The sequence below is a fragment of the Pyrus communis genome, chromosome 4 (genome assembly GCF_963583255.1).
Source record: "Pyrus communis chromosome 4, drPyrComm1.1, whole genome shotgun sequence".
In the NCBI taxonomy this organism is placed as follows: Eukaryota; Viridiplantae; Streptophyta; class Magnoliopsida; order Rosales; family Rosaceae; genus Pyrus; species Pyrus communis.
Genome location: NC_084806.1, coordinates 6,203,431 through 6,216,675, shown reverse-complemented (window position 1 = coordinate 6,216,675; position 13,245 = coordinate 6,203,431). Strand labels below are relative to the sequence as shown.

The window sequence follows — 13,245 nt, the reverse complement described above, 5'->3', positions numbered from 1 at the left end:
ATGCATCTGGAAGAGGTGAACCTGAGGTAGCAGATAAAGAAGTCTTGGCAGCAACTGGAGTAGGGCATGGTTTACACTCAAGCATATTACTACGTTTCAAAATATCAAGAGTATATTTGTTTTGTGTCAACCGAAGGCCAGAAGATAGATGGGAGACTTCGACACCCAAGAAATAGTGTAAACGCCCAAGGTCTTTAAGTTCAAACTCCTTACCCAAAACTGCAATAAAGGTTTGAAGTAGAGAAGAAGCATTACCCGTCAATACTATGTCATCAACATAGAGAAGAAAAATCAAAATTGTAGAACCCTGATGAAAAGTGAACATGGAGCTATCCGCCCTACTTTGAACAAAGCCAGAATGGACAAGGAAAGCACTGAGGCGTTGAAACCAAGCACGTGGTGCTTGTTTAAGACCATAGAGTGCCTTGTGCAATTTACACACATAATTAGGGCGAGTGGGATCAACGAAACCTGGCGGCTGCTGCATATAAACCTCCTCCATAAGAGAGCCATGAAGAAAAGCATTCTTCACATCAAGTTGATGAAGAGGCCACCCAAAGTGCACTGCTAAACTCAAAACTGTGCGAATCGTCGTAGGTTTAACCACGGGACTAAAAGTTTCTGAATAATCAACACCGGCTTGTTGGTGAAACCCCTTGGCGACAAGACGCGCCTTATGACGTTCAATCGAGCCATCCGAATTCTGTTTCAACTTAAACACCCATTTACAACCGACGATGTTGGCACGAGGAACCAGAGGAACCAAAGACCACGTACGTTGTTTTAATAAAGCATTGAATTCATCGGACATCGCCTGTCTCCATTCAGGGGACCGAGATGCTTGGCTGTAACATGTAGGTTCAGAATCTTCCCCAACCAGAGCAATGAAGGCGTGAGGAATGGGATGGCGCGATGCAAAGTAAGACCGAGCTTTGGGTTTAAAGATACCCGATTTGGAGTGAGTTTGAGGTCCAATATATGGAACTGGGGCAGTAACAATAGCTTGAGATGGCTCGCTAGCTGACGGGAGTAAGCTACCAGATGCAGGTGGAGCTGTGACGCCAGGACCACCAGAATCTGAAGCAGCTGCTGCAGAGAGAGGAGCAACAGGTGGTTTCAGAGAACTAGTAGATGGCGGTGTAGGCAGAGTTTGCGTCTCAGAGGGCAGCGAGTAAGGTGCATGAATAATTGGCACAAATGCAAAGTCTGATGGTGGCATCGTGGAAGAAGCAGCAAGAGCACCATAAGGATAGGAGTCCTCATTAAAAATAACATGACGAGAGAGATATACTCGGCCAGTCGGAGGGTGAAGACATCGATAACCCTTGTATTGGTCACTGTAGCCAAGAAAAACACAAGCCAAAGATCTAGGTTGTAGTTTATTAGTCATATAATCACCAAGATACGGAAAGCAAGCACAACCAAAAGTTCGGAAAGCCATATAATCTGGAGACCGTCCAAATAGCATTTGGAATGGAGAGGCCCACTTAAGAACATGAGAGGGTAACCGATTCAAAACATAAACAGCGGTGCAAAGTGCCTCAGCCCAAAATTTAGGAGGAAGATTGGCAGCAAGTAACAATGTGCGTCCCATTTCAGAAATATGACGGTGTTTGCGTTCAGCAAGGCCGTTTTGCTGCGGGGTATGCGGACAAGAAAATCTGTGGTGAATCCCTTTTTGCGCACACATGGTCCGAAACGATAAATTATCATACTCCTTACCCCCATCACTTTGGAAGATTTTAACCATGGTCGAAAATTGATTATAAATAAGAGTGAGAAAAGTATTAAAGTGAGTAAAAACCTCTGACTTATTACGCATGGGATAAATCCATGTATACCGTGTGTAGTCATCGGTAAACAAGACATAATAACGAAAACCGGAGACTGACAAAATAGGAGACATCCAAACATCATAATGAATTAATTCAAAAGGAGACTTAGCATAATGTTCAGAAGAATGAAATGACAGACGATGAGATTTAGCCAACGCACAATGATTACAAAATTTTTTATTTGAAACTGAAAAAGACGAGCCTAATACATCACTAGAGGCTAATACACTAAGAACTTGACGAGATGGATGCCCAAGACGACGATGCCAAAGTGATGACGACGCTAAAACGGAAACAAAAGCACGTTTGGGAGCTGACCAATTCCTAGAGGCAAGACCAAGCTTAATGGGATAGAGGCCATCCTCACATGGGCCCTGAAAAAGAACAACACCGGTTTTTAAATCACGGATGACAAAACCCCAAGGAAAGAACGTTAAACTAACAAGATTATCACGTGTAAACTTAGCAACCGACAATAAATTCTTTTTAATTGCTGGAACATGTAAAACTTGGGATAATCGAAAAATAAACGACCCAGACTCAAAGGAAATATTACCAGTGTGCGCAATAGGGAGGGCTTCACCACTACCAACAACCACCTTGTCATGAGAACCATACCCAGTAGCCAAAGTCATTGTTCGAGCATCACTCGTCATATGATGAGTAGCCCCAGTATCGGGATACCATGTTGGATCAGAGGGAGAAGCAAGATGCATACCAGCAAAGGCACGAGAGATATCATCATTTGAACGAGTAGCTTGAGGACACAATGCAGCAATGTGGCCAAATTGGTTGCAGGCCCAACACTGAGGACCACGATTGACAGGAGCAGGTCCAAGAATACCAAGACGTTGTTGTACAGCACCACGTTGACCATATCGCCCAACACCTCCATGTTGATTCGATCGGCCACCACTAGGGGTACGGGGAAACCGATTGCCACCAGAAGCACCATTGGGGCGAGAAGAAGAGTGACCACCGCGTCCATCAGACGAACCACCAACCGTATGACGGGCAGAATAGAAAGCAGAATGGGATGATGCAGCAACCTGTTTCATGGCGTGCTTGGACTCAAAGACTAGGAGACGGGTACGCAGATCATTAAAGGATGGCAGAGGTGGAAAATTGGTCAGGGCCAAGACAAGCATTTCATATTCAGGCCCCAAGCCGTTAAGCACATACGTAACCAAATCATCATTCTGAACAGGTTGACCAATGGAGGCCAATTGATCTGCCAAATGCTTGGCCAGACCCAAGTATTCTGCAATTGTTTGGTTCCCTTTCTGAAGAGAAAGCAACTGAAACCGATTATGGGTAGAATTGGCAAGGGATTGTTGAGAAAAATTCTGACGAAGATGCTCCCATATCTCACGAGAAGTGGACAGCCCAACAGTCAAAGAAAGAACGGGCTCAGTAAGCGTAGCACGTAGCAGGCTCACAAGTGTCTGATCAGTCTGGTACCACACAAGGTAATCGGGATTAGGAGTCGTAGTGACCACAGGAGGAACCACCGTAGAAATAACATCAGAATCAACAGAAGCAGTGGGGGAGGCAGCAGGCGCAGGGGTGGTGATAAAGAGAGGAGGACAGGGGTGAGTTCCATCAACAAAACGCCAAAGATTTTGGCCAATCAGAAAAGGCTTAACCTGACTTTCCCAAGGAAGATAGTTGGTTTCAGAAAGCTTAACCGAAACGAGGGTAGAGATATTGGGGATTGAAAAGGTGGAAGATGAAGTTGCGGAAGCCATGAAAAAAAAAAGGAGGATCAGAGGCTCAATACCATGTAAACTTTTGGATTCTCATTATCTTTCTCTACAAGGTTACAAGGATTTATATACATGTCTTCAAAAGTATCAAGATCAAATCACCCTAAATTAAGGGATACAAGTGTGTAGGTAGGACGGCTTATACTTTGTAGGTAGGACGGCTTGTACTTTGTAGGTAGGACAGCTTATACTTTGTGGGTAGGACGGCTTATAGGACGGCTTATACTTTGTAGGTAGGACGGCTTATAGGACGGCTTGTACTTTGTAGGTAGGACGGCTTATGACTACTAACAACCTTATCAACAAAAACAAACAAAATTAAACATGAATTAACCAACAAAAACCTGTTTAATCTAATTTTTGGCACCGTCGTTGACCAATAAAAACAAGAATCGAAACCGCGAGTAGTGTTGCAAGTTGCAACAGCTTTATTCGAAGTTTGGAAACGCAGTGACGGGTACGAGTACATCCCCTTCCCGCAAAAGCTGCCGTGGTTATTCGCGGTTTGCTTAGAAATCATCAAATTAATAGGGACGCCAGCGTTTTGGATAATTAAGCAGAAGAAGCAGCAGCAGCCTTTGACCAAAAACGCGCTTTTTCAAACGGCAAGTTTTGTTCCCGCGTCCGATTTGAGTGGGCGCCTACTCGATCTAGGAAATACCGAACCCTTCGACCTTATCCTTTTCTGCCTTTTTACTCTCTAATTTCCCTTTATATATTTTCTCTTAATCCCTTCTTTTCAATCAAACAGTAACTCCTAATCTCTCAGATTCTTTGAAGTTTAAACCCTCTCTGTGAATTGATTCCAATCTCCCCAGATTTACCCATCAATGGCAGCGGTAAGTTTTTTTTATTTTTTTTTCCTTCATGTCTTGTAAATCTTGTTTTCCTGATCTTAGAGATGTAGGGTTTGCTTTTCTATCATCTGTGCACGAGACGTACGTGTGTTAGGATTTTTAAAAAATGACAGATTTTGTATCGATAACACGTGAGTGACGATCCATCTTATACAGAAAAATGGACGTTCGAAGTCCAAAAGTCACAGAAAGATCAAATGTGTGATTATTACACAGGAAATTGTTTCCATGAATAACATTGTTTGCTTACTGTATAAATTGTAGTATGAGAAGGGAAGGGCGTCAGTAGGGGGAGGGGGACCTCTACCAAAATTTGGGGAGTGGGACGTGAACGATCCGGCATCGGCTGAAGGATTTACAGTCATATTCAACAAGGCCAGAGACGACAGAAAGTCTGGTGGAACTCCATTGATTAATGTTGCAGCAGCACCAGAAAAATATGCTTCCCGTAAAAAAAGTGACAAATATAATAATCACCCCAAAAAGGTAATAATAATTATTAATATCCATGCCTAATTATTTAACAAATTAAGTCTGTTTATATCTCTAAATTCTGATTAACCTAATTGAATGTATATCACAACTAATTATCTACCTACACTTTGTGGATGCAGAACAAGTGGCTTATTTGCTGCGGTTCTTAGGGTTTCTGCCCATTGACTCATTCGAAAGAATCTTGCACGACAAGAAAACAATATTGTTCTTCTTATTCCTTGATCCTTATTATTTTTTTTTTCTTTTCAATTTTGATATGTTACTCCTTGATTTTTCCGTTTCAAGGGGAGCGATATATTGAGGAACGAATAATGAAATACTATTTAATTTTTTTCATTAGCTGTTTTGTTTTATTTTATTTGCCCAATCTGTTGAATGCTAATGCAACTGGTTGACAAATCTGTAATAGTCACCTCTAGATCACATTTTCAAGTACTCTTGGCCAAATCATAGAAAAATTCTTTCGTTACGGGATATCACGCGTGCGATCATATTTAAAAAAAAAAAATTAGACTCCAAGTATTTGAGACGGGGGAAAATTTTGAGTCAGATTGCTTTACCAGTTGCATGGTGCCACATCATTTAATAGTTCCGCATAAACTTTCATTGACAAATATATCGATATATTATTGACAATTATTTAAGTAAATGTAGTGATGGAATTAATAAGATGAACAAATGCGGTAGTCAATAATGTGTGAATATACTTATTGATATTGAATGATTTGACAAGCCAATTAATCAGATAGTTTCAAATTCTGCCGGTAATACACATTGATGTATGCTCACCACCGTTTAGTGTGGTGTATGCTCATCACCTTATTTATTACCGTTAGATGAGTTTGAATTTTGAGATTTATGCCTATTTACTACATAAATCTCTTTACCAGTGATAAATAGGGTGGTGAACATATACCACACTAAATGGTGGTGAGTAAAACTGCTCCTAAAAATTTGTCCAAATGATGGCCTTGGTACTTACATAAGCTTGGTGTGTTGTTTTCACGATGGATAAAATTTGGATACTCATTAATGAGTACCTTTTGATTTTGCTCAGTAATATTTTAACACATGTTTTTGTTTAAAAAAATAATGACTGCGTAATTAGGTTTTTTTTTTAACTTTTAAAAACAAAAAAACACGCAAACACTTTTTTATTAAAATTCGGATCCTCGTCGGATCCTCTTTATGAGAATTTAGAGAATCTGTAAATTGTGTCCGTTCATCATACATCGTGCGGTCATAAGTTTTTTTTAAATATTTTTATTTAAAATTAAACACAAACATTACTTAATAAAAATTGACCACATAATACATGATGAATGGACATAATTCACGAATTCCTAAGATTTTCATCAAAATGATAAGGAGAGGATCTAGGTTTTTATTAGGCACTAAAACATTATCCTTTTGATGAGATGGCTTTTTAACGAGCCCCTTGCAATCTTAGGGCCCGTTTGTTTGACCGGATTAGGGGGGACTGGACTGGACTAGATTGTAGTCCCTTGTTTGGTCTGCACCAGGATTAGATTTAATGAGCTTAGGTCGGACTCGCTCGGATTATTCACCTCGCTACAAGTTCTTAACGAGGATCCCCAAAAACTACGGGATTGCTAGTCCCGTCTCCCTCTTCTGCAAGTAGCGTCGCTCAAACCCGCATGAGCAGCATCAACCCTCCCTTCTCCACTAACCAAACCAGAAACGACTGTCGTCGATCTCTATCGTCTGGTAAACCTAGCGCCCTTTTGGCATCTGGGTTGGTGATTTGGGGTTTTTTGCCATCTGGGTTGACCCGAACGACGGTAAAAAGGGGTCTCATGGTGACCCAGATTCTTCCGTCAACAAGATTGAAAACTTTAGCATGAGTGCCGTGACTGTGAGTGATTTTTCTTGACCAAACTATGATTTTCCCAGAAAATACAGGTACCAAATCTGAAGAAAAAAGAAATACAAAGAAAGCGATGGGAGAGCATAGAGGTGAAGCGAGAGAAAAAAAAAAAGGGGAGTGAGACACTGCCTATGGGTCTCTCAAAGATGCAAGAACAGACTCATAGAGGACATCGTATTACTCTTGCGTTTTTTTGTTTTTGGAAGAACCAAAACATGCATGAAAGCAACCCTTGATTTCGATATCTCTCTCTTTCCCTCCTGTGGGTCTCTCAAAGATTGTGTCTTTCTGAAAAACATGACCCTAAAAAAAAGGTGGGGCAAAAATGGGGAGAAAAGGGAAATAGGAGGGAGAGGCGGAGATACAAAAATGGGGAAAAAGGGAAGGGGAGATGGAGAGGTGGAGTGAAAAATGAAGATTACAGATATTGGAGAAGGCTGATTCTAGAAAAAAAAAAAGAAAAGGAAAATGATAAAGTAATAATAAAATATTAATTAATATATATTAAATTAATATAAAATAATATAATATTGCAATCATGCTTCTTAGTCTAACGCTGCACCAAACGCTTTACTAAATCAGTCCAGCTTAGTCTAGTCTACAATCTAACTTAGTCTTTGAAGCTAGTCTAATTCGAAACAGTTCGGTGCAACAAATGCAGCCTTAGAGTCTTCGAATTGTAACAAATGAAAACAATATTTCCACTGTGGTCCCTACTGGTCCAAACATCATGTGCGAAAGCCAAGCTGCCATTGTCCGATGGCTTGCACTGCACAGAAAAAGGACGCACCTCGAAGCTGATGACTTGGTGGGCGGGGCGTCCTAAAATCTTCTGATTTCGGATCCTAAAAACGTACTGGGTGAACCCGAATACCCCAAATGCAAAGAAAATGGCAAGCTGCGCAGTGGAAGGTGGCTGTGCCTGCGACTACTTAGCCGTCGCCATATCCGCCGTCTGTTTCATTCTGTAAGTTTTTCTGGCTCTAGTGGGTCTTTATGTGATTAAATTCATCACAGTTTAATAGGTTTTGTTGGGTTTTTTCAAATTAGTTTGCTTTGGGGTTTTGGGATTCTGATGCTCTTGCTGATGGGGAAGTTAGATTGGGTGAAATCTTGTAACATATTGCTTGCTGGGTATCTGTTTGATTTAATGTATCAGAGAGAATTTTGAGTTAAAGCAAAAGATTTGAAATTTCCATGTGAAAGGGTGCAATAGGGTGTCCAAATTTGTAGCCTTTAGCTTTCTATGAGTTAATTAGTTTGGATAGAAGTACTATTTGATGTTCAAAGTTTGATAAGCAAAGTTGTTGACCTCATTGTTCATAGTGAATGAATGGAAAGAAATTATAGAATTTTCAGATTATATATGCTGATTTGTTTGTTCATGTGCTTTGAGTTATTCTGTGATTATTATACTTTTATGCTGAACAAACCTCGCTCATAAAATAACTCCAGTCTTTTGTATGGTTGGTTTCTTTCTTTCAGGCTTCTTTCACGGGCAATCTTACCCTTTGCCGTTCACAAAATTCCTCTTCCGAAACGCAGTAGCTTTTGGATTCCAGTGATTCAAATTTACGCCAGCTTCAACCTTTTGTTGTCGCTTGTGGTGATTATCGATTTCTATGTTCAATAATCCATCAATATGGTTCTTAATAACTTCTGTTATAAGTTGTGTTATGGGAATCTTTTGTTACCATTTATAAATAAAGCATGTTTCCCTGCAGATGTCTCTCAATTTTCTGAAATTCGAGAAGACATATTGGTGGCAGTCTTGCTATCTTTGGGCAGGTTGTATACTGATTTTATCATGACTTTGAAGTTAATTTTACAGTTTCTCGTTTGTGAATATCTTTAGTCTTGTGTACTCTTTTAAGTATCTTTTTTTCTTTCAGTCTGGATTGGAGCTCCTCTTGGCTTTGGTTTACTACTTAGCTGCCGCATATCACAGGCCTTTCAACTGTATTACATTTTTGTAAAGTAAGCATATGTTTTACATACTTAAGAAATCAATGTTGAATTGTAAAGCTCAATATTACAATTGGGCTGCAACTTGCCAAGTATTCAATCAGAAAATTAAGCTGCGGAACCAAAACCAATTAAGAAAGAGATTTAGGTTGCATTTGTATTGGTTTTTATTGATAACCTGTGTGCTACACTTATATGCAATTGAAATTTCAGGAGGTGTCTACCACCAATCAGATCTTATATTTTTCTTCCACTAATTCTCTTGCCATGGATTGCTTGGGCTGCTTGTAAGGCTCTCTGAATTGATTTCTACTTGGGATATCTACTCCGGAGGCCTGTGTCTTACATGGTGTCTTATATGATTTGTAGTGATCCACATCAAAGAGCCTCTAAATCATCGATGTCACATGGGAGCTCAGTGGATCATCCCAGACATGTCCCTCCACGCACTATATGTTGCCATTTTGGTAGGATTCACAGGGGCTATTCGGCATATAGAGTTCAGGTTTGACGAACTTAGAGACCTCTGGCAGGGAATACTTGTCTCAGCCTCTTCAATTGGTACACCACGGTGATCTATTTTTGGTTTGTTCGATGAATATCAAAAATGATACTCCAAATTTTTTCCAGTGAAGGGTGTTCATCTTAATCCAATTCAGATTAGATTTCTTTAGTTTGAATGTCAAGTGGTCCCAAATGTAGTCTTGTTGTATAGGCCTTATTGGTATCTCTGTCATAAAGTTTGTGGGGGGTTTTCGACTACATAAAGTTGTATATTCCTGCTCATAACTCATAAGGGAAAACATAGTAGACGCGGATGTACTCATTTGTTGGACCTCACTAATTGTCTGCCTCACATGGCAATCAAACTATACACTTTGACCTGCAATTTGTTTCTCTGATAGGAGTCGAAATAAATGTTTTAGGCATGACATAAAAAATCTCTACTAATGTTTCGTGCTTCCATATTAATCTTGAAAAAGAGGAAGGCACAATAGTCCTAGCATTTTCATTTGTTTCCTTGGCTGCTAAAGAGGCTAGTTTACTTCTGCTCTTAGATATCGTGGAAGAAACTATCATGTTACTGAAAACTGCGTCATTGATTCTTAACTTTCTTGTAAGATGATGAAGGCTGCAATATATCAGTAATATATGGTTAATTGAATCAGTACAACTTGTTTGACCGGCTTTTGACTGGTTCTCCTTATTGCTTCCAGGAGTATGGGTTGTTGCTTACATTTTGAATGAAATTCATGATGATATCTCGGGGCTTCAAGTTGCCTCTAGATTTGTGCTCTTAGTTACGGTATGATTTATCATCTGGTAGTAGTAGTACCTTTTCATGTTATGCACCAGTGTAAAAGTACTTACGTGTTATGCGTGTGCTAACATTTCTAAGGTATATGTGATAGGCAAGCATTCTTGTGTTAGCTTTATTTTCGATATCAAGTTCACAACCTCTTCTATCACAAATCAGCTTGAGGAAAAGGGAGCCCCTATCATTTGAGACAATGGGTAAGGCTCTGGGCATACCTAACAGTGGAATGCTATTGCCAAGGGAACCAGCACCTGTGGTGGATCCTAATGAACCACTTGATAAACTTCTTATGAACAAAATATTCCGTCAGTCCTTCATGGAATTTGCAAACAGGTATTCCTTTTTTCACTAAGTTACATATTTTAAAATACATTTGCAATAATAATTATTATGCTGAAATATCCTCTTGAGTACAGAACACGACTTTCTCCTGAAGCTAACTGAAAAGAAATAATGAATTGCCCAAAGGCTGAAAGTAATTTTATCCAGCCAAATGGAACCTTCAAAGATTATGCATTTTTCTATCAAAAACTTGCAGTGGTATCTATTTTCTGCACGGACAATTGAGATAAAGAATAAATCATTGATCACGTGGAGTATTTATTTTGTTCTATTGTTCTTCTTAATCACAGTTGTTTGGCAGGGGAGAGTGTCCATTTTTATGAGGAAGTGCATGAACTTGGTAAAATACCAGCGGATGATCCTGTAAGAAGGATTTACATGGCACGGCATATCATTGACAAATACATAATTGCAGGTTTGTGATTTTGTCAGTGAAAGCCAACATTTTTGTTCTGCTGCTTAACGATATGATTTACCGTCTTCAACCTAGTCTCACACGAACTAGGAGTTAAGTCTCACAAGTATGTGGGGGCATTTTTGTTCCAATTTCACCATACAGGTGCAGCAATGGAGGTGAACATTTCTCACCGAAGCAGACAAGCAATTTTGACTACTTCCAATCTGGCACAACCAAATCTTTTTAACGATGCTTTAAATGAGCTGATACAGCTGATGAAAACGGTAGGATGAATATTTCAGGCTCCAAAAAATTTTCTTCAACTGACTTCTATTTAGTTTAATATTACAGTGGATTGATTTCTAAGCTTTTCTTTCTCTTTTTTTACCCTCTGAAGAACTTGGCAAAAGATTTCTGGTCATCTATATACTCCATGAAGTTCAAAGAAGAAGCCAGTATGAGATCTCATGAGCTGGAACAGATGACAAGTTGGAACCCCTCTCCCACGCCTAGGTTGAGTTCTGTACGTGGCGTTGATGATCCATTTCACCAAGAACAAGAATCATGACTTTGGCTGTAACACTCAGCACCAAGGCCTACAATGAGCCAGGAATCATGGAAAAATATGGTAACTGGAAGCTTGTTAGATCCACAAGGGTATGCTATCGTTGAGTGAAGATTCTGCTTCCGACAACATTATCGCTTGGACGGTATAAACTAACTGAAGATTAAGAAAAGATATGGAAGTTTCATGAAAGTATAGTATATTTTTGTTTGGCGATTACCGGACACATGAAGAAGTGTTTGATTGTAGCTAGTTTATGAAGGCGTAGCGTCACTTGATCTGTACATACCACCTCTTCAGATATGTTATGAGTTACACTACCTTCTAAAAATTGAAAAAAATGATTCTACAAGTAGTTTCCAGCTGTTGTGATCTTCATGTTGTAGTTATGGAGAGGAAGCATACCAAAGGGCTCGGGAAGAACTTGCGTGTAAGTTTCATGCGGTCTTCTTTCTTGATCTTTAATCACGACTATAATCATGTGACGAGGAACACTAAAAGAAGAGCGATACGGAAACCAGTTGCAGTTAAGTATTTGCCAAGGGCTCATGTATAACTAGGGTCAAAGGAGTGAGGATCCTTGCTGAATCCTTTTTGTGAGGATTCTGGAGATCCTCATATCACATTCGTTCATCGTATATCGTGGGTTAAAAATCATTGTAAATTTTTTTATTTTAAATTAAATATAAACAGTATCTGACAAAAACTAACCGCATGATGCACGATGAACGTATATGATTAAAGGATTCCCAAGATCCTCACAAAGAGAATCCGACGAAGATCCTCTATCCGAGTGAAAGTTAGGAAACTAGTACTATAGTTTTTTCAATAAATAAAATAAACAAGTTTTCTCAAAGGAAATTGTTATTGGCACTCCAAATTTATCATTCTACACTCCAAACTTTCTATATTTAGAAAGAAAAATACAGTTACGAGGAGTGTAGAATGAGATTTTTGGAGTGTCAATAACACTTCCCTTCCCAAAAGTAAAAACAGTATGTACTGTCTCTCTAAAGCAATCCCAATGACGGATCACACCAATAAAAGCTGCTACTATATGTAGACGGCTCTTACATGGTGTAGAACTTACCAACAGCATATGGATCACATTTCATGAAAACTGCGTGAATGTTACAGGTGAAACAATGCAAACCACACGCTCTTTTCAGCAGCCGTGGCCTCAGTCTTCAAAGCCCTTGGAATTGCAATTCTGGTAATCACATTTTATATCTCGTTACCATCTTCCCTTGATCAAATACCTCATTAATTAAACCAAATTACCAAATTTCTGAATCAAACCAACTGTATATTATATGGGGATGCTACCTACCGTTTGTTAAAGAAATCAACCTCATCTCATTGAAAGACCTACACAAATCTAGAATAAAGAATTCTAGAACATTCACTAAAGTTGATTAGCTAGGTTATCCAAGTTAAAGTAGTCCTTTGTAGAAAGGACTAGAAGGTTGTTTCTTAAGTTGGTGGAAGAGTCTAGAAGAAAGCTGAGGTTTCCACCAACATGCAAAATTAGTGTAGATAATTCTAGCTTAGAAAGATAGTGGAATTATCTAGATATCTCTAGCATGATGTTTCCATGCTTCTCCAAGGTTCCATCCATGCCTATAAAAGGAGAAGACATCCACACCATTTGTATCAATTAAGAATAAAGAAACCAAGTAATCAAGCAAGTAGGCAACCAAGTGAGAGTGAGAAGTAAGAGTAGTCTTGTAGGAGTGTGAGTGGTCTAGAGTGTGTCCCTAGAAAGTCAGAGAGTGTTATAGCTTATAAAGTGTGTCCTTGAGAGTGTGTGTTGTAAT

The 13,245-nt window shown here is 39.4% G+C and overlaps 2 protein-coding genes across 2 annotated transcripts; both read left to right on the top strand.

Annotated features, from left to right (window-relative positions):
- Window positions 1-4,431: 4,431 nt before the first annotated feature.
- Window positions 4,432-5,102, top strand: LOC137730784 (protein NOI4-like). The gene is made up of 3 exons (XM_068469744.1): window positions 4,432-4,440; window positions 4,723-4,944; window positions 5,073-5,102. The coding sequence occupies exons 1-3, from the start codon at window positions 4,432-4,434 to the stop codon at window positions 5,100-5,102; spliced, it is 261 nt and encodes an 86-aa protein (XP_068325845.1).
- A 2,484-nt stretch (window positions 5,103-7,586) lies between these two features.
- LOC137731577 (regulator of G-protein signaling 1-like) lies at window positions 7,587-11,495 on the top strand. Its single transcript, XM_068470716.1, has 11 exons — window positions 7,587-7,808; window positions 8,327-8,447; window positions 8,566-8,629; window positions 8,734-8,818; window positions 9,020-9,093; window positions 9,176-9,367; window positions 10,024-10,112; window positions 10,219-10,457; window positions 10,757-10,881; window positions 11,026-11,147; window positions 11,261-11,495. The coding sequence occupies exons 1-11, from the start codon at window positions 7,732-7,734 to the stop codon at window positions 11,429-11,431; spliced, it is 1,359 nt and encodes a 452-aa protein (XP_068326817.1). The 5' UTR covers window positions 7,587-7,731; the 3' UTR covers window positions 11,432-11,495.
- Window positions 11,496-13,245: the final 1,750 nt, after the last annotated feature.